General features: G+C 54.4%; 6 protein-coding genes and 1 non-coding gene across 7 annotated transcripts; 4 read left to right on the forward strand and 3 right to left on the reverse strand.

Annotated features, from left to right (window-relative positions):
- Positions 1-1,043: 1,043 nt before the first annotated feature.
- Positions 1,044-2,100, reverse strand: PHACADRAFT_32888 (uncharacterized protein; the record flags this gene model as incomplete). The annotated part of the gene is made up of 4 exons (XM_007401040.1): positions 1,044-1,090; positions 1,117-1,206; positions 1,297-2,059; positions 2,083-2,100. The coding sequence occupies 4 exons, from the start codon at positions 2,098-2,100 to the stop codon at positions 1,044-1,046; spliced, it is 918 nt and encodes a 305-aa protein (XP_007401102.1).
- Positions 2,101-2,332: 232 nt separating this feature from the next.
- PHACADRAFT_t146 lies at positions 2,333-2,435 on the forward strand. The gene has a single exon. It is a non-coding gene; the product is annotated as a tRNA-Pro (tRNA).
- Positions 2,436-3,135: 700 nt separating this feature from the next.
- On the reverse strand, positions 3,136-4,922 carry PHACADRAFT_105487 (uncharacterized protein; the record flags this gene model as incomplete). The annotated part of the gene is made up of 7 exons (XM_007401171.1): positions 3,136-3,233; positions 3,289-3,571; positions 3,624-3,894; positions 3,955-4,122; positions 4,180-4,418; positions 4,471-4,656; positions 4,719-4,922. 7 exons carry the CDS (start codon positions 4,920-4,922, stop codon positions 3,136-3,138), a joined length of 1,449 nt encoding a protein of 482 aa, XP_007401233.1.
- A 1,180-nt stretch (positions 4,923-6,102) lies between these two features.
- Positions 6,103-10,006, reverse strand: PHACADRAFT_264535 (uncharacterized protein). The gene is made up of 14 exons (XM_007401172.1): positions 9,868-10,006; positions 8,886-9,602; positions 8,711-8,813; positions 8,570-8,659; positions 8,169-8,515; positions 8,013-8,112; positions 7,671-7,949; positions 7,561-7,599; positions 7,389-7,500; positions 7,185-7,329; positions 6,980-7,126; positions 6,764-6,929; positions 6,315-6,708; positions 6,103-6,254 (listed from the first exon to the last, which is right to left on the reverse strand). The coding sequence occupies exons 2-14, from the start codon at positions 9,266-9,268 to the stop codon at positions 6,151-6,153; spliced, it is 2,409 nt and encodes an 802-aa protein (XP_007401234.1). The 5' UTR covers positions 9,269-9,602; positions 9,868-10,006; the 3' UTR covers positions 6,103-6,150.
- A 1,273-nt stretch (positions 10,007-11,279) lies between these two features.
- Positions 11,280-13,323, forward strand: PHACADRAFT_264538 (uncharacterized protein). The gene is made up of 3 exons (XM_007401173.1): positions 11,280-11,597; positions 11,662-11,907; positions 11,965-13,323. Exons 1-3 carry the CDS (start codon positions 11,316-11,318, stop codon positions 13,108-13,110), a joined length of 1,674 nt encoding a protein of 557 aa, XP_007401235.1. The 5' UTR covers positions 11,280-11,315; the 3' UTR covers positions 13,111-13,323.
- A 410-nt stretch (positions 13,324-13,733) lies between these two features.
- On the forward strand, positions 13,734-16,406 carry PHACADRAFT_264540 (uncharacterized protein). The gene is made up of 7 exons (XM_007401174.1): positions 13,734-13,909; positions 13,961-14,031; positions 14,086-14,218; positions 14,274-15,089; positions 15,143-15,409; positions 15,463-15,681; positions 15,735-16,406. Exons 1-7 carry the CDS (start codon positions 13,823-13,825, stop codon positions 16,014-16,016), a joined length of 1,875 nt encoding a protein of 624 aa, XP_007401236.1. The 5' UTR covers positions 13,734-13,822; the 3' UTR covers positions 16,017-16,406.
- Positions 16,407-17,018: 612 nt separating this feature from the next.
- Positions 17,019-18,017, forward strand: PHACADRAFT_200891 (uncharacterized protein; the record flags this gene model as incomplete). Its single annotated transcript, XM_007401175.1, has 2 exons — positions 17,019-17,525; positions 17,586-18,017. 2 exons carry the CDS (start codon positions 17,019-17,021, stop codon positions 18,015-18,017), a joined length of 939 nt encoding a protein of 312 aa, XP_007401237.1.
- Between the last annotated feature and the right edge of the window lie 693 nt (positions 18,018-18,710).

The raw sequence follows: 18,710 nt of genomic DNA on the forward strand, positions 1-18,710 counted from the left end.
CTCGGAAGCGGAGTGGGTTGTCTCTTCGTGGTTAAAGTTCTGGAAACCTTCGGCCGAGGAGAGACATCCGACGATGCTCTTCTACCCTGTGAATGCCGCCGTGTTATCATTGGTGTCTTGTCTGCTCCGGCACAGATAGCTACCTTGACATAGATAACCACCTCGACATCTGTGTTTCTTGGCTACGGCGATGCCGGAACGAGAGAAGCTTCCGTAGACGTCAGAAGACGCGAGGGTGGTACGAGAGAGCAACGCATCGTCGGCTGGGCCGGTTGCTGCGCTCCGTGGAGGTCCTGCATCTCCTTTGGGCAGGTAATGCGACGACAGGCCCCGTAAAAACCGGCATGAGGACAAGCGTCATGTTTATGGCAACGGGGACCAGGACAAGCTCCCAGGCGCCCGGTAGTTTTATGGCGTTGCGGGAGAGACCGCCTGTTCCCTCTCAGACCTCGAGAAACACGCGCATGTCTCGATCTCCGCGGACGACAGTCATCACGGCGCGCAGGACCGAATGATTCAAAGCGTGCGCAGGCGCACGTGGGGGAGGTCCCGGCCACGCCTGCGTCTGCGACACTCTGTCGCTCGGAAGAACTATACCCTGTGCATGAAGTGTACACCCAGGCGCGCCAGTTTTTTTCTTGTGACGCGCGACACAGCCTTTTGTGTGCAGACGTCCCGGAACCCTTTACCGCTGGAGACCAGCGTGCAGCTGGTACGAAAGCATCTGTGAGCTTTGACTGTCCCTGCAGTCAGTGCTCCTGGTAGCCCTGCATGGGCGCTAGGGATGGACTTTGTGGCGCGGATGTCGCCGAAGTTCATCCGCAACGGCTTGTCTTAGATCTCTCGGGCATGTCTCGAAGAGCGCCGGACGGACGGCCGTGTCATTGAGCCAAAAAAAGAACGGACAGGCGAGTGTGCCGAGGCGACCGAAGTTTCGCAGTTGCCGCTGACTGCCACTCCAGCGACGCTGGTTGAAGCCGCGCGCTTGTGCAGGCCTCAGGACTGCTGCACCCTCGGGCACTCCGGTCACGCCAGTCAGTGACTCAGATTAGGTCGCTTTGCTGATTTAAGATGCTTGCTAACAATAACACTGTACGTATTGCAAGTTTCACTTACCGGGTATGACGCGCACGCCGGGCTCTGCTCGGCACTTGCCATGCTGTGCTGCATGGGCACGAATGCCGGGACGACGCTGCGCCGTCGTCGCTTTAAACTTTCAGGCGCAATTGAAGCGTGCATACAGAGCCTACAATCGAAACATTGATGTTTGACAGGCCAAGTCGGGACTACACAAACACGCGAACTGGGCGCAATCTCCGTCCGCTTGGATCTCCTCACTCGAGGCCCACGGCACTGCATCAACATGCGCCACAATGAGAGTGACACGCCGAGGCCGCCGCTGTTCGGTCGCCGTCTTCCAAGCGTTTTTTTTCTGTGACAGGACACCTGAAGTTTGAAAAAATTTTGCAGCATGTTCGGGATCGGCTGCTGCCACGGCACACGGAAGTTGCGCTGCCCCATATGTTGTTATGTGCGCTGTGGCCAGCACACGGCGACCCGTGCCCCGAGCGTGCACTTGGGCGTCGTGACGAGGATAAAACGCGCCCTTGTAGCTGACCGATGTCCCGATGGCGACGGACGCGGCTGGCTGGGCCGGGCTGGCGCAGCCCGCGCGGATCGGATGCGCCCGATGCCAGCGGTGGCGAGTGTGGGTCGATCGTCGATGCACGGGCGAGAGCACACACACGCTTTTTTTGCGACCTAGACGCCCGATATTTCCAGCAGCGCGGCAACCTGCTTTTATCAAGGACGACGGGGAAGCACGGTCCGGCGAGGGAGCCTGGTAGCCGGAGATAGAACGGGCTGTCGCAGTCAAGAGCCCGTGTGCTCGATCGAGGAGAAGGCGGCTGGGGTGCGTGATGACACCATGAGAAGGCGTACCGGCAAGGAAGCATCCAGTCTTCTCAGTCGTGGCGACGTTTTGCGCTTCAGCTGCCGGCAGTGCGTAGACTCGGTCAGAGACAGGATGAGAAGGAAGCCTACATTCAATAGGAACAGTCTAGGTACGGCATCTCTACATACCTGGGGCTTTCCGGCCATCTAAGGGGTTCGTAAAGCAGCGTACACTTGGTATGCATCCAAGATGTCAGCTTTCACAGGGACTAACGCAATCTGTCTGTTCCGATGGCCTGAATACCTCGCCCACGATGTAGCTGCACAAAATGACGTTAGATTAAGGTCTAGAAAGATCCGAGTCAGTATGGCGGTGGATCGCGCTGGCTCGCAATAAGGCCGCAGTAACTCATATAGTATGCCTTGAGAAGACAGACAAGGCCTGGTGGTCTAGTGGTATGATTCCTTCTTAGGGTGGTTGTGGTCTCACAGTCACGTGACTCTCATGGAGGAGGTCCCGGGTTCGATCCCCGGCTAGGCCCTTACTTTTTATTTTTCTTTCTTTCAGCTCATGAGACTCTTTTTCCTGTTTATCTTCTCAGCTACATGGATTTGGAGCATACCACAGTCGAATATAACCTTTATTTACCGTTATATATGCCGTTTGTTTGGTTTTGCAAAAGGACACCGAGCGGTTTGTTCCTTCCGAATCAGCAGATGTTCGGGGCGCTGCTAGTGAGCGCTCGAGCTAAGGTGAGACCATGGGTTAATTTCCCACAGTAAAGCCCAGCTCTCATACATCGCCATTGAATCTTTTTCGACACAACGACAAGCAAAGATAAGCGAGTCGGGCTCCGCAAAGCTCGCTGGTAGCTGCTCATTTCGTCCGAGAACCGTTTTGTACCCTTTGAGCGGCCAGGTGTAACATCGACAAAGGCGTGACCCTCCGCTGGACAACCGCCGCGCGTCCATCGTTAGCGAGCTTAGAGATAGTCTTCAGATGTCAACAGGATGTCGCTGCTAACAGTGACTGCCGCGCATGGCGTTTAGTTCTCGCGCGAAAAATTAATGTATGTGTACAAGTGAGCATATAATATAGTGTAGAGCGTACATACATGAGGAGTACTAGTCTAGGGAAATGAGATGTACATCGGGGAGAGAGCTCTAGCTGCCCAACCCTTCTTTGAAGACATAAGGTCATGTAGCTATCGAAACCGTATATTGTCGCCGACATCGAGCCGTTTATGAATCCCAAAGAGGGCCGAAGGAGTGCATACCGTTCTCCTTACAACCCTGCATGAGCTCCTCGTTGCCTTGAGGGTTAGAAGTAATGATAACGACTACGAAACAGCTATCAGTACTGTCACCATTTGGCCGGAGAATCGAGAAACTCACCCTCAGCCTTGAAGGCGACATAGACATCCTTGAGCATCTTCATCGTGTCTGGGCGGCGGCCTTCCTTCTTGGTGTCAAAGAGGATGTAGCGCTCCTTGGGGATCGTGCGGTGGATCATGTCGAAGAGAATCGGGCCAAAGGTCTTCTCCATATCCGAACCGATCCAAATCAAGAACCAGTTGTCGAGCTGCACCGCAGTGGAACACACGGCGCCGATACCAGAGCCTGTGCAGATGACGATGCCGCGTCGATAGAGGTGGCACAGGTAGGGCAGGCCGGCGAACTGTTAGAGTGTGTCAGTCGTGGACCGATGGCAAGAAGAGGGTATTTTGCACCTTCATCTCGCGAGTGTAGAGGTACTTCGGTGGGTCAGAGACGAGACCGCGGGTCCAGTCGCCCTGAACACCGGCAACGATGTAGTGTGTATTGCTCTCGACGCCCTCGGAGATGATACCAAAGCCGTGGTACTCCATGATTGGGCTGCGGCTAACACGACCGAGCAGACCTTGTTGGATACCCTTCTTGAACTTGATGATGGCGACACGAGGCGAGGGAGTCGTGATCTCTACTGGAACCTTGCGCACGGTGAGCCAGGGAATAGCGATGCTGGACGCCGACAGATAGGACTCAGCGATGGGTCTAGCGGCGATGTAACATGGTACTCACAGGATGGTTATGAAGAGCGCATACCAGAATTCTTGCGTGCTGGCCAGGTGGTTGCCGTTGCTGTGGAAGGCGCCTGTTGTGGTGTTGTAGCTATCGGCAAGACAGACGAAGATCCAGACGAAAACTACCGAAAACCAGCCGGCGAAGCGGTGGTGGCGCTCGAAGAAGCTGTGTAGGACATCGTGTGAGCGAGTGACATATACAATCTCCACGATGAATACTCACTTGTGGTGGTGGGCACGGATCCAGGGAGCCGCAGCGACCATTGTGACCCAGACCACGACCAGCGTAATGATACCCCAGGCCAGAACCACCGCGGGAGTGTGTTTAGCAACATGATGCTGGAAGGTGCGGATGACCAGGAACATGAACCAGGCAACACCCGCCGCGGCAGTGCCGGAGTGAATACCGCCGATGTGCTGAATGAAAGCCGTGAGGAAATTACGCCACCAGAGTGGAGTCCACTGAGGGAGACGTCAGCGAGGCGGCTTCACCAGCTGCATAAAAGTTGCATACCTTCGCAGAAGACCAGACGAGAGGCCAATAGATGAAATAACGAAGGAAAAACTCATTGCGGCAAGCGACTGCGGCAGTAAGGTTACCAAGGGCGAGAGCGGCGGCATGATTTTCGGCATAGCCCCAGTAATGAGTGCACGCAACCACAATGGCAATCATGTTGAGAGCAAACGAGGTCGTGAACATCTATAATTGCCATGATTCACATTGGCCGTGTTCGGAGGAGCGAGGGACTCCATGCGACGCACCATGCGATAAGGATTATACCAGACCCTAAACCTGATCCAAAGGCTTGGCTTCTTGAGCAGGGCATTCTTCCTTCCCTTCTCGAGAGCGGGAACAATATAGCTGGCCAACGCCTTCTCGTCGTCCAGAATGGAGCCCTCTGCCTTCTCCGCGTCGTGAACGGAGGGTGCACAGGAGCTCTCGCTGCTCTCGGTGCCCTCGACCATGTTGACAGTGACCTGCGTCTTCTCCTTCTCACCGTCAGGGAGCTTGGAGGAGGAAAAGACAGCACCGGTGGCGGAAGGTGGGTGACCGGTCATTGTGCTGGAAGTGCGGTTCACAGAGGAGTCCCTGGTTCAGCTGGGTTTGCTGATGGCTCTTCACCGTCCATCTCATCTCGCTTTTATAGCGTTTCTCCAGGCTTTCGGCCTGTGCAAGAGGCTGTTATCTCGTGCTTGGAGAAATCTGCGTGATAGACAACCTGTCAGAGCACGCAACGCCTGTGTGTCCTGCACCACATACCACAGTCGCCCAAATTTTCTGAAAAGGCTGCCAGTTTAGGCCAGATCAGAATTTTGCGCCTTGTGGTGCCCGCGTTGCCCAGCCACGCGAGGGAGTTTCCCATCAGCCAAGCTTGTGAAGGATCGACGACGCCGAAAAAAGACCAGGGTGTATATACCCGTCTCCCTTCAAACTATGTCAAAATCAATGTCAATCATGCGACAAGGCGACAATGCATGCTCACCGAACGAGGCGGCGAAATGAGGAGAACGGACAGTAGGTTTGAAAGCCCCGTAATCGTCGGAAAGGCAGGGGATAGTCTATCAACTTAATTTGCAGCAGTTGAGTTAGGCGCGATGGCAGGCACAGCACTCAGGATGCCTCAGAGGTCTTCGTGGCTTCGAGGTAATCGTCCGCCAAGATCGACAGAAGGCTCTATCTTTCAAAAAGCACCTGCTTCGACCCTACGGTGGGAAGATTTGTGGAAGGTAGCGCATGCTCAAGAAGCTGTGAAGCGCGGGCATCGCACCCTCCGCTGTCCTGGATTGAACAGGACCAGACGTGCATTACAAACTGTCCGTGTCAGAGTCACAAATTCCCTGCCTGATTGCCTCAGATCGGGCCAAGGCGGAAGCAAAGTCGCGACGTGCCTGTGTCCACCCCTAGGTCGATTTCCCTTTCGGAACGAAGCAGCAGGTCGGCGAAAGTCTGTAGCCCGATAACTGTCTTGACTCCGGTCCTTCGACTAGGCAAACCTGTAGTACAGCATAGTCTCGTTAGCACTGTTAATGAACAGAAAAATGGTGCTACAAGCACTTGTTTCGCCAGCTCATGATCACAAAGCCGCCGCCGACCGTTATACACGGTGCTCGGAGGGAAAGGAATACCAGCATCTCTGCCTGCATCTAGCATTATGAGAACCAGAAGGGTATGTATACATAGCACACCGGGGTATCATCCTTGGGAATCATACAGCTCGGAGAAGAAGAAATCACTATTCGTCGGCGGATGTCCTGCATGTATGCCGCTCGGTATCTCGGCCTTGTCTCCGGACAAATCTGGTGCGCGCAAGTACGTCAGTCTGCCGAACAAGCACGCGATAAAAAGATAACACCCACTCAACAGTCTTATCTTCAGTCCAATCTCTGTCAAGGCCTGCACAAATGTCTGCGTCTCGTTTGATGCCACGTGTCCACCATCTCGCCTGAGCATGTTCATGCCATCAACCCAGTCCGCCCAGCGCGATTGATCCGGGGCGATTAAGTCGGCTAACGAGGACCCGCTCGACGTCAACAGGGAGAAGGATAGAGGCGACGCCGCGGTGTGATACCCGGCGGTGAAGTCCACAGGATCTCCGCCGCGCAGCACGGCTTGCGGGAACGGAGCACATGTGTTGGTCGTTACCTCGCTGATCAATGATACGTCGATCCGATCTGGCAAGTCCTCGATACCATTCCGGAGAACGAATTTGACTTGGCTGTCCACGAAGTGTATGTACTTCATGTTGGGATCCTGTCGCCATACCCGTGTCAGATGGTGCAGACAACGAAAGAGAGCCGGATCATACTAGTCGCATGAATTTCCAAGGACAAGAGGGTTTCCGAATCGTATCACGGGGGGTGTTGGAGGCCAGTGGCATTGCATTCATGAACCATGCACCCTGCATCAGGCAGTGTATCCGTTGTCGACGAACGAACTCGAAGGATTCTTTGTAGAGTTTCGCACGCATGTTTCTGGAAGAAGTCAGCGCGACATACCAGCAATGACTGTATGGAACACCTACCGTATTGGCACCTTGCTCATCACATCATCCTCGAGCTCGAGCTCGCGCATCTGCCGGTCTCGCACCGCCTGATATTCGCACTCGTTGAAGTCGGACTCAACCTCGTGCCACGCCCGTACGTTTTCTGTTCGCAGCGCTACCTTCACTCTGTTCGGCAACAGTTAGTCCTCTCACACAAGGCTACAGCCCAGGCACATATACTCACTGGCTACGCACAAGCGCAGCAACGCGGGAGAAATCACCGTGGGTAGCGGCGCTTTCGTTCCACATACGGAGAAAGAAGTGGGTCGCAAGATCATGAACCTTGTAAAAGTTTAGGAAGAATGGCTGGAAGGTCGTCGACGTTGAATCTTTGCAGGTGACAACGCTTCAGATATAAGGTCGCAAGTGAGATGCCTGGCGAACTTACATCCAGGTCCAAAGATGGCCCAGTGCTCAGATAGCAGATCGACCACCTCGTTCGACGCCTTCGCGATAGGACATCGCCTCTCAGGAGGCCGACTGAGCTGCTCTTGAATAACCTAAAAACGAATGCTCAGCGGAGCCGAGCTGGTACAGGGCTACGCACAAGAAGATCGTACCTTTGCAAAGAAATCAGGGTCTTGTGTGATGCAATGCTTCTGGTACGGCATATATCAGCATGCTTTGTTCCCATCTTGGTCCTTGCATCGTTGTAGGTATGTATACTCACAAAGCAGTCCAAACCAAGCACGCCGACTTCCTTAAACTCCTGTGAAAGGTCTTCACTGTCGAACCCAAGCTTCCGCCACTTGAGCGTCCCGCCCTCGCCAGCAGGCTCTTCGTGTACTTGGCTGCTGGTCCAGATGTACGCGAGGGACTCAAAGTGGCCCGGCTCGAATTCTGGTTCTACGACAGTGATCTTCTTGCGGTAGGTCACGCGCACCATGTTGGCTTGGAAATCCAAGATGCACGACGTCAAGTCTTCGATGGTATGTGATGACATTAGTCGCTGTGTTCATTAGTCTCCTCCATTAGATCGGAACTATTTCCGTAAGGAGGGAGAAGCACACACAATTACGGCTTTGCGGACATTCAGCCGCTCGATCTCTCCAACGAACTCTTCCCACCGTGCATCGCCTGCGTGGGCCAGCAATGAGTTGATCAACATCATACTTCGCACGATGTCATGAGTTATAGAGCGTCAGTAGTAAAATAGCATTTAGCGCACCTGTATAGCGCCATAGTCGTATCTGCACTCCCCAATCGACTGACAACCGTCTCCAGCAACCTCTGTTCCTTCCTCATCTGCTCGTACACGACCTCGAACCCGAACTTGTAAACCGACCCCGGCGGCTGGAATGGCGGCGACCTGCTCGAGCTAGCTAGTTGCGGGCCTGGAGCAGTCATTGGGTCTGCCTCGACGAGCTTCTTGAGGATTGCTGTCGCAGGTCGGCAGACGTTGATGAGGGAATTGGGCGATGAGAGAATTTGAACAACGCGGAAGATGAAATCGTCGGTGAGTTCGGACCAGCCGTGGTCGAGCTCCATCAAGTTCTGCATGGCCGTCAAAGCATACTAAGAGGCGCATTTTCAGTCCCTTTCACTGCTGTAAGGGCTACCGCAACGCACCGCAAGGATGTTTCCCTGATTGGTGTTGATAATGCCAATGAGCTCGTGAAGACCATCCTTGTTCAGAAACTCTTCCGCAAATTGCTCTTCCTGAAAACGTTCAAGTTCGCTGCCCCTTCGCTACGGCAGTATGAAACTTACACGGATGATCTTTCGCAGTGAGGTGAGTGTGATACCCAATCTATCTCTTGCCTGGAGCTTGGTAATAATTTCCGCAGCTTCAACAGCAGGCGAGCTGACAAGCCTATGTCATGGTGTCAGACGGAAATTGTCCATGCCACAGGTGGGCAGCGACTTGGATTGCGAACTCACTCACTTCAAGTTGGTCTTCTGCTTGATCTTTTTCTTCAAGTTCTCGTTTGTCACCAACTCCTCATTCTCATCTCGCAGCGCATACATGTTAGGTGGGTCCTTAATCTTGACGCTGATACACAGTTGGCGAACGACATCTTCGACTGCAAGTGTCGCCTCGATACGGACGCGGACGGTCGTACCATCTTGAAGGGTGACGCTGTTCGTAGGAACAAGCCTAGGCTTGCTGGCGGGTGATGACGACGACGGATTCGGTGAATGGGATTGGGATGGCGACTTGGCGTTGTGGGATAGAGAGCTAGACGAGGGCGGGTTGAGCGTTGGACTCAGGCGGTTTGCGGACATCGGAGCTTCGCTGACTTCTGTGGGCAGGTCCACGTCAGTCATGAGAGTTCACGAGATAGAAGTATAAGAGAAAGAATGTTGGGATAAAGTAGCAGAGGGCGCAGCGGCGGTGCTCTAGACACCGAGTGCTTGCGCTGATCCGCGCCTCCACCATCATTCTCGGAGAGTGCGCTCTGCAAGATTTCCGACAACTCTCCCATCTACCTTGATCCTCTTGATACGCCCGAGAAGGCGAGCGGAGATCGACAGCCCATCCTTTCCCACCTCTAGAGACCAACTGGGCTGTGACGTCGCCGAGAGCCTGGAAACTGACCTGGATTACAAGGAGTCGGGTTGTGTACGTTTAATATTCGACGGTCAACGTCAAGGATGTTTCCTGGATTAAGACCGGTCTCATTGATGAGCAACATGCATCTTTGAAGATTGTAAAAAGAGGAAAGCCCGATCGGCTGGAGGGTGGAGAAGACGTTATGCCGAGACTTCTGGCCAGTCGGTGTTTACGGACGCTAGTTCCAACAGAGTTATCCACCTGAGCAGTAGGTGTATCCTCTTTCCTGGCTCTCTGTGATGCCTGAAAGTTGCTCCATGTCTCACTCCAACCAGACACAGCACGCGGGGGTGTAAATGAACTTGAGACTCACCCGCTAAAGTACGTTGTCACGCGCCACACCTGTTCTCGATGGCTGCTTGTGGAAGCGGAGGTTGGCCAGAAGGTTGATGAAGTAGAGTGAGGGGCCAAGCTGGCGAAGGGTCGCTAATAAGTTAATTGAGCACAGCCCCAACCAGGACCACGATGCCCAGAAGAGTGAGACGTAGTTCAGTAAGGAGTGTACGGGACGATTATCTGGGTTGAATACAGGACAAGGACTGCCGAAGGAAGCGCAGGACGTGGTGGTCGTCAGCTCGAGAGTCGAGCGAGCGAAAGCTGTCCTAGGACTAGGGCGCTTTGCGACAAGAATACTGTGCCTAACTTTAGACGCCTCATTCGTGAAGCTCGCGACGTTTTCATGATCATGCAAGTACTACTTTGTCTCAAACAATCTCTTCCCTAAACGCAAGTTGTGCACTTTCTACGCGATCCAGCTGCGCATAGAAACGTTGAAGAATGTAGGGAGCTACCATCACTTGTAGAACATGTTATCGACAAGTTCCTAACGTTATGCGGCGTGTTCTGCAAGACCGACAACAGTTCAGATCGTTCAGGCTGTCCACAGAGGTCCAGAGCTATTGCCACACGCAAGTACAGCATCTCTGCGTTTTAAGACAGGTCAGTCTGCTCTAGTCACTAAAGCCTCGACACCTGTCAAGTACTCACTCCCCCAATGGGCTGGGTGTCGCGCATTGTTCGTCGCATTTACGAAGGTTCTTTTACGTGGTTGTAGTGTTCCAGGAAGGTGTAACCAGCATTAAGTCTCTTCTTCGTTGTAGAGATGACAGTAACTGAATTTCCTGGTTGCTCGTTGTGTCGCCTCCCTGGCCGTCGCATGATCCAGAGCCCTCGGCGTTCTCACAGTCGCCCAGCGTTGACACGGGAGCGTCTGACAACGGTTTGCGCGTATGTTCCGAGCCTATGCGCGCCGTGCGATGCAGGAAGCCCGTATGTCAGCGACAGCAGCCTACGGCGCCCCCAGCCAAGTCGGCTCTGGTGAAAAGATTTTTGTGACCTGGTCTCTTCCCGTGCATTTCCAGCACGCCTGGACCAGCGCGACGCGAGGTCGAGCTCGCGGTGTCGGCGGGCCGTTACTCCGATGTGCCGAAAGGCGCCTGCGGAACATGGGAGACCGACAGACGAATCGTCGCACAGGCTCAATAGACGAGCCCTGCTCTTTGATTCGTCCGCTCCAAGGCTCAACGTTTAATAACGCTTCCCCAGGCTTCCCCAGGGCATTCCCCGAAAATTCCCCACACTCCCGGAGCCAGAACGCTCCGCAGATCGATCGAGACCGAGGCAATCTACTTACGCTCGGTCGGTACTTACAGCACGAGTTCTCATTGGTCCCAGCTCCTATAAATTTCGTCGTATCGCACACGGAGCCTCTTGCTCTCACCCTCCACCCTCCTAAACATCTCCTACATCGCTCTCGTCGACATGGCCGACGCGCCCCTCTTCTTGGGTCTCGACCTTTCTACTCAAGGCCTCAAGGCGGTCCTCATCACAGAGGACGCACAGGTCGCACACGAATCTGCTGTCAACTTTGACAAGGAACTCCCTCAGTATGGCACTACGAACGGTGCCATCAAAGGACCCGACGAAGGCGAAGTCACGTCGCCTGTTAAGATGTGGCTTGAAGCCATGGATCTCATCGTCAACAAAATGAAAACCGCGGGTGTCGACCTTGGCCGCATCATGGCCATCTCAGGCGACGGTCAGGTGCGCAGCTCTGTCGCGCTCGTAACCGATCCTGTGTCTCATCTGACGTCAAATGCATTTTTAGCAACACGGCTCCGTGTACTGGTCAAACGACGCCGAAAATCTTCTCTCAGGTTTAAACCCGTCCAAGGGTCTGGCTGAGCAGCTGTCTCCCACTGCATTCACCTTCCAACGCTCTCCTATCTGGCAAGACTCGTCTACCACTCGTGACTGTCGCGAGCTTGAGGAGTTTGTAGGCGGTCCGCAGGTTTTGGCAGACATCACCGGCAGCCGCGCCTATGAGCGATTCACAGGAAACCAGATTCGTCGAGTGCGTGTCTCTCCTATCTTCTTCCTCTAAACCGATATTGATGCGTGTCCACTCTAGCTCCGCCGCCTCTATCCTGCAAGCTATGCTGCTACTGCGCGTATCTCTCTCGTATCTTCATTCATGCCTTCGCTTTTCATCGGATCGATTGCTCCGATCGAAGTTTCGGATGCCAGCGGGATGAACCTTATGAACGTTCTCACTTGCAAGTGGGAAGACAAACTGCTCGAGTTCTGTGGTGGTCTCGAGCTCCGCCAGAAAATTGGTCCCGAGCCTGTTCCCGGTGGCACTGTTCTAGGCAACATCAGCAGCTACTGGGTAGAGCGGTACGGCTTCAGCCCGCAGTGCCACATTGCCCCGTTCACAGGCGACAACCCTGCCACCGTGGTAGCCCTTTCTTCTCCGGGAGATGCCATTCTTTCTCTCGGCACTTCTACGACTCTGCTTCTCAGCATCCCGCCAACTACCGAACCACCGAAGCGCTTCACCTCTTCACATCTCCTCTCCCATCCTACGACCCTGGATGCCCACATCGCCATGCTCTGCTACAAGAACGGCGCGCTCGCCCGCGAGCAGGTTCGCGACAAGTACGCGCAGGGCAACTGGCAAAAGTTCAACGAGCTCGTTGAAGCGACACCGGCGGGCAACGACGGCCTCCTCGGATACTACTTCCCGCTTCCGGAGATTATCCCTCCGAACGTCGAAGGCACTTTCCTCTTCGATAAGGATGGCCGACCTGTCGAAGAGGCATCCGCGAACTCGAGCGTGCATCCCCGTGCGATCCTCGAGTCACAGTTCCTCTCGATCCGCTCACGCATCGAGGCCATCCTGCCAGAGCACGCTCCGCCGCTGCAGCGGCTCGTCGTCTGCGGCGGTTCGTCCGCGAACCCGGTCATCCGGCAGCTCGCAGCGGACGCCTTCGGCATGCGCGTGTTCATCGCGGGCCAGCAGGGCGCAGCCGAGGGCGGCGCGCACCTCGCGCGCTTTGCATGGTGGCGCGAGCAGAACGGCGGGCGCGGCACGTTTGAGGAGCTCCAGGCGATGGACGGCGACGAGGATGAGGAGGGGGAAGAGCGCCTCAAGCTCGTCGCGGAGCCGAACCCTAAAAACGTTGATCTCTACCACAGCTTGGTCCCTATGTACCGGCGGTGCGAGGATGAGGTCGTCAGGAGGTGCGACGCGTCGCTTTCAGACCCCTCCATTTAGGACATTGGTTGTGCATTTCTCTTTTCACAGCTCTCGTAGACGTTTGATATCGGGATGTAACATTACACATAGACTGTCCCTTTCGTGCACATACCGCAGTGTCTATTACGTACATGAAAACATTGAAGTTACCTTTCAGACCATTGCCAGGACATGAGGCCTTGATGTACCCGCCAGACCATTCCTGTCGCTTGACATGAGTCCGCCTTTCCCCATGAGCATTAGAGCTCCTATCTTTGCAAATAAAGCTTTAGGCTTCATAAAGCGTCATCTAGCCTATGTCACTAGCTGCCTGCCGCGCGGCTGGCCGGTCGCTTCGTATGATGGGAGACTTCGGCGCTGCGACTCGGACTCGGACTCCGAGAGTTGGGGAACGCCAGAGACGAGACGCACCGAGAGCCTCGCAGTTCCAAGTTCTCGGGATGTTCGGTACCAGAGAAAAGGGGCCATTCAGGCAAGCCAGAGGCTTGGTAGAGGTAAAAGACATGTCTGGAGACAACGAGGCAGATGACGGCAAGCAAGACGGCAAGCGCAGAGCCCTCGTTTACAGGCGCTTATGGGTAAATAAGACCACTTTCCCGCATGACGCTCGATTGACTCCTTCCCCTCCCCCATTCCTTCTTCCCCAGCCTCTCCGTGTCTCGACTTTAAAATTAGACGACTTTGTAATTAATACCCCGGCTGGAACATCCTTTACGACTCTCTAATCGTCATGAAAATCTCCAAAAAGATTCAGCAAGCTGAGAAGGAGGGGCGTGTGTGGTGGTCCTTTGAGTACTTCCCACCACGTACTGCTCAGGTGCGTACATGGACTCTGATGCCACCCTACCTGCTTATACTGAATTGTTAGGGTCTGCAAAACCTCTTGGACCGTATCGAGCGCATGCGTGCGTTGGGTCCCGAATTTGTAGACATCACATGGTAAGGACGGCCTTCCGTCTTGGCTGCTCAGTATAGCTCAATGGGCATCCGCAGGAATGCCGGCGGTCGTACTTCAGACTTGACTTCCGAATTGGTGAAGACATGCCAGGGTTTGATAGGCACGGAGACATGCATGCATCTCACTTGCACCAACATGCCGACGGAGAAGATCGACGTTGCGCTTCGCGTACGTGCCATACTCCACTTGCACACAGTCCGTTCTACTTACTTTGCCCCTGCAGGAAGCCAAGTCCCACGGCTGCAGGAACATCTTGGCATTGCGTGGGGACCCGCCAATGGGCAAGGACGAGTGGGAAGCTGTAGAAGGTGGATTCGTTCACGGCATCGATCTCGTCCAGCACATTCGTAAAGAATACGGCGATTATTTCGACATTGCTGTTGCAGGCTTCCCCCAGCATGTGACGTTGCCGCCCGAGGAACGCGACCAGGAGATTCAGTGGCTAAAGGAGAAGGTTGACGCCGGTGCCGACTTCATCTTCACGCAGATGTTCTATGACGTCGAGATATTCATCGAGTGGGTGAAACAGGTGCGTGCGGCGGGTATAACAATTCCCATCGTCCCCGGCATCGCACCCATACAAACATGGAACGGCTTCATTAAATCGACTACCCTTTCCGGGACGACTATCCCACAACTCGTAAGGGACCAGCTCGAGCCTTTCAAGAACAATGACGAGAAGGTCCGTGAGATCGGCATCAAACTTGTTGCAGATATGTGCCGTCGCATCCTCGCTGAGCCCCTCGGCGTTCGTGGTCTGCACTTCTACACGATGAACCTCGAGAAGGGAACTCGCATGCTGCTCGAAGAGCTCAAGCTCGTACCCCGCGTCGAAGTCGTTAAGCCTCTGCCCTGGCGACAGTCGCTCACCCCCAACCGCCGCACTGAGACAATCCGCCCCATCTTTTGGGCGAACCGTACCAAGTCGTACCTTTCCCGCACCGAGAACTGGGACGAATACCCCAACGGCCGGTTTGGAGACTCGCGTTCTCCCGCGTACGGCGAGCTCGACGGCTACGGCATCTGGATCAAGCAGTCGGTAAGTGCGCTCAAGTTTGCCGCCTTGTGCCGCGTGGCTGACCAGCTGAGCAGAGGGAAGAGGCGCTCAAACTCTGGGACCATCCCGCCACCATCGAGGACATTTCGAATCTGTTTGCGAAATTTTGTTTGGGAAAGCTCCCTGCGCTCCCGTGGTCGGATTCGTCGCCGTCTCCTGAAACGTCGGTCATCTCCGGACAGCTCGCTAAACTGAACGAGCTGGGTTTCATGACGATCAACTCGCAGCCCGCCGTAGATGGCGTGCGGAGCGATGACAAGGTTCACGGTTGGGGCCCCTCTAACGGCTATGTTTACCAGAAGGTTAGTACCTTATCAGTATTCAAATTAAAACGGTGAAGCTAACGACATGTCAGGCGTACCTCGAATTCTTCGTCTCGCCGGAGCTTCTAGAGTGTCTCATCCCTCACATTGAGCGCGATCATATGATCACGTACTATGTCATTAACAGGCGCGGCGACCTGCGGACGAACAGCCACTCCGACGGCCCCAACGCTGTTACCTGGGGTGTCTTCCCTGGTAAGGAGATCATCCAGCCGACCATCGTGGAAGCTATCAGCTTCATGGCATGGAAGGTAAGCTCCTCGCAATTGCTTACAAGTGCACATGGCTGACGGCCGGCGTCTAGGATGAAGCTTATGAGCTCGGCCGACAGTGGGCTAAGTACTATGAGCCCGATTCGCCCCCACGCCAGCTGATCACGAAGATCATGGACACGTATTTCCTCGTCAACGTCGTACACAACGACTTCAAGCAGCCGAGCGCCATCTTCGAGCCTTTCATCAAGGCCGGCGCCGACTTCATTGCCAAGCACGGCAAATCACCTGTCCTCAACGGACACACCAACGGATACGCCACCGGGCACGTGAACGGGCATGCAAATGGTCATGCCAATGGAAACGCTCATTGATCCCCTCATCTGGATATGTCTCTACTCTACTGACCATTTTTTCTTGTCTCAACACACTCTCGGCTTTGCGGTCGGGTTGCTCTATTTTTTTCCAAGCATCACCCACCGGGTTCAACCCCCGATACGTTTCTTCACTGGGTTTTGAACTTAGCAATTGTTTCTGCTTCATGTCGCGCATATTCATCTCTACACTGTACTTATCCATACACACCATATTCTCGCTTCCCCTGCATCAACTGCATAGTATCCCCACGGTGACTCCCACATTGTTGCATCCAACTGCATGTATCAGCTACTCCAGTCTTATAGTCACCCGTACCAGTCATCCTTTCCTCTTCCTCCCGGTGACTGCCACGTCTCGGTCCTGTGCTCATCGACCGAATGATCCCCAATGATAATGACATCCAAACATGTTTGTATCATTGTGTTGTATCATACTACCATATGCTGCACTGTCAGCCCTGAAATTTTCACTCTTGAAGACAACGCCGGTCTGCTTCAGCAGGGCCTCGGCCGCCCGGAAGCATCCGCGCCACAAAGTCTGAATTTAGCGCCTCCGAAGGAGCCGGGTACACCCGGAACCCATTCCCCACTCTCCCTCCACGGGCTCCGACAAAATCTACACTGATATCGCAATGTGTCCCGCATCACCAGGTTCAAATACGGTAAAGCATGTTACAAAGTGATGCATGACGATCTGCAGTCGGGACACCAGTACTGCCGCAGCGGATCTCGAGCCTTTCGGGTCCATTGTTCTTCCTCGAGATGCCAGGTCGAAGAACAATGAGAGCAGTGAAGCGACGTCTGGAGAAATGATTATCTGGTAAAACCTCTCCTATCGCGGAAGTTACGCATCTACCTTTCTGGTGCTATAAGATGGTGCCCATCAGTCCAATCTCGACCTCCCCGCACTCTACTTCCTCTTCCAATCCGCATAACTCATACGATATCAACCACGCCAGAAATTCCGCTCGAAACCTGGGCACCCTAAGAAGTCGGCCAATGTCGTACTCCATCTCTCCGCCACCCCAGACACCTTCGATTGCTTCGGCTCCCGAGGACAATGGGGGTGGCGTCGGCTCTGGTGTTGTGACCCCCTCGACTGCCCGTAGGAAACCACATCGCATCTCTCAACCACTCAAATGCGAACGATGCGGGTACATCCTGCACGTATTTCCGAAGGAGGACGCTTCCACGAAGCTTGCAAGCCACCACCGGAGCGTTCGCTGTCAGAAGGCGGCCAGGGCAAGAATCAATAAGCTGGTACGAGCAGGAGCAGAAACCGCTAAGCTGGCTCCCTTTACTCCCCCCAAAACCGGAAGCTTGCGCGACGTTGCCGATGACAACGACGAAGATGAGGACGTGGGGACGCAAAGGCTGCATCCGAAAGACGCACCACAGCCTTGCTATCAATGTGGCGCCGACATCGAGCCGACCGAGGCTCGCTACCATGTCGGTCGGCACATCCTGCGGGCTCTCTTGGGAGTGAACGAGAAGCTGAGGACAGAGGTGAGTTCCCACGTCCGTTTTGCGGCGCATATAATCACAATACTCGATGTACACTGATAGGTTAATCCTGCCTCTGCTTGTGGATTCTGCGGACGCAGCGGGACGTGCAAACTCATTCTACCAGACGAGGCTCTCCAAGCACCGCCCGACGCCCAGGACGTCATGCTCATCTTCTCTTGCAAGAGAGCTTGCATGTCATCGCACGACCAGGTGAAAAGATACACGTCCAAGAATTGCTCGACAAATGTCCCGGTTGCATGCGCCTTCTGCCTCGACTCTTATGACGCGGTTGTCGAGGGTGCCGTGCACTGGAAGTTCAGCATCTTCCATCACATTCAAACAGTACACCCGGAGTACTGGGACCATGTCGCACAACGCGTCGTGAATATCCCGGAGACGTTTGTGCCTTTCATCTCTGTGAGCCAGAGGGAGCTGCGGGAGGTCGCACCGGACGCTCCTCTGCCGTATCCTGGTCCGGTCACTAGCAAGTAGTTTCTGCATTTTCCAGCTCTTCTTTGCTTCTTCTTGTTCTTTTTTGTGTTGAGACTACTGTCCTGCTCCTTGTGCTAAAATCTGATGATCACTGAGAGTGTATGTAGTCTAAGGATGTATACCTCGCAAATTGTATCCATGTCTATCGTGTCTATATATGCTAACGCCTCAAAACCTTTTTCCATTGGCTTGTTGGGTTAAAACGTCTGGCTTTCACTAGACTTCGAGAATCGAGAGTGGCGAACGCCGAACAGGACGCGTACTCCAGACGCGTCCTGTTGACTGACGTGACAGGCGCGTCTGTCACGCGTTGCGCTTCCCTTGCATTTCTCCCACCGTCACCTGCCCCATCATCTCTCACGATACACTTCGCGAATCCTTTCGAATACCATGTCCCAGGCCAGGGCACAACAAGGCCCGCTTCCGAAGATCAACAACCCACTTGCGCCGGGCTCGTCCAAATGTTGCCAACCATGCTGCACAAAGGATCAGATGCGCAAGGATGGGCATCCGTACAGCGAGATAGCTCGGGTGTGGATGCAGAGTACGATGGAATACGAGAAGGACGTGGAAGCTGAGTTTTTGAAGAGGGAATCTCTGACAAGAGTGAAGGCGGAGTCTATCGACGACTCGTCCATTGTCTCGTCGAACAAGCCAGGTGCGTCGCGGAGTCCCGTCGGGCTAGTCTTATTC

The sequence above is a fragment of the Phanerochaete carnosa genome, assembly GCF_000300595.1.
Source record: "Phanerochaete carnosa HHB-10118-sp unplaced genomic scaffold PHACAscaffold_12, whole genome shotgun sequence".
Classification (NCBI taxonomy): Eukaryota; Fungi; Basidiomycota; class Agaricomycetes; order Polyporales; family Phanerochaetaceae; genus Phanerochaete; species Phanerochaete carnosa.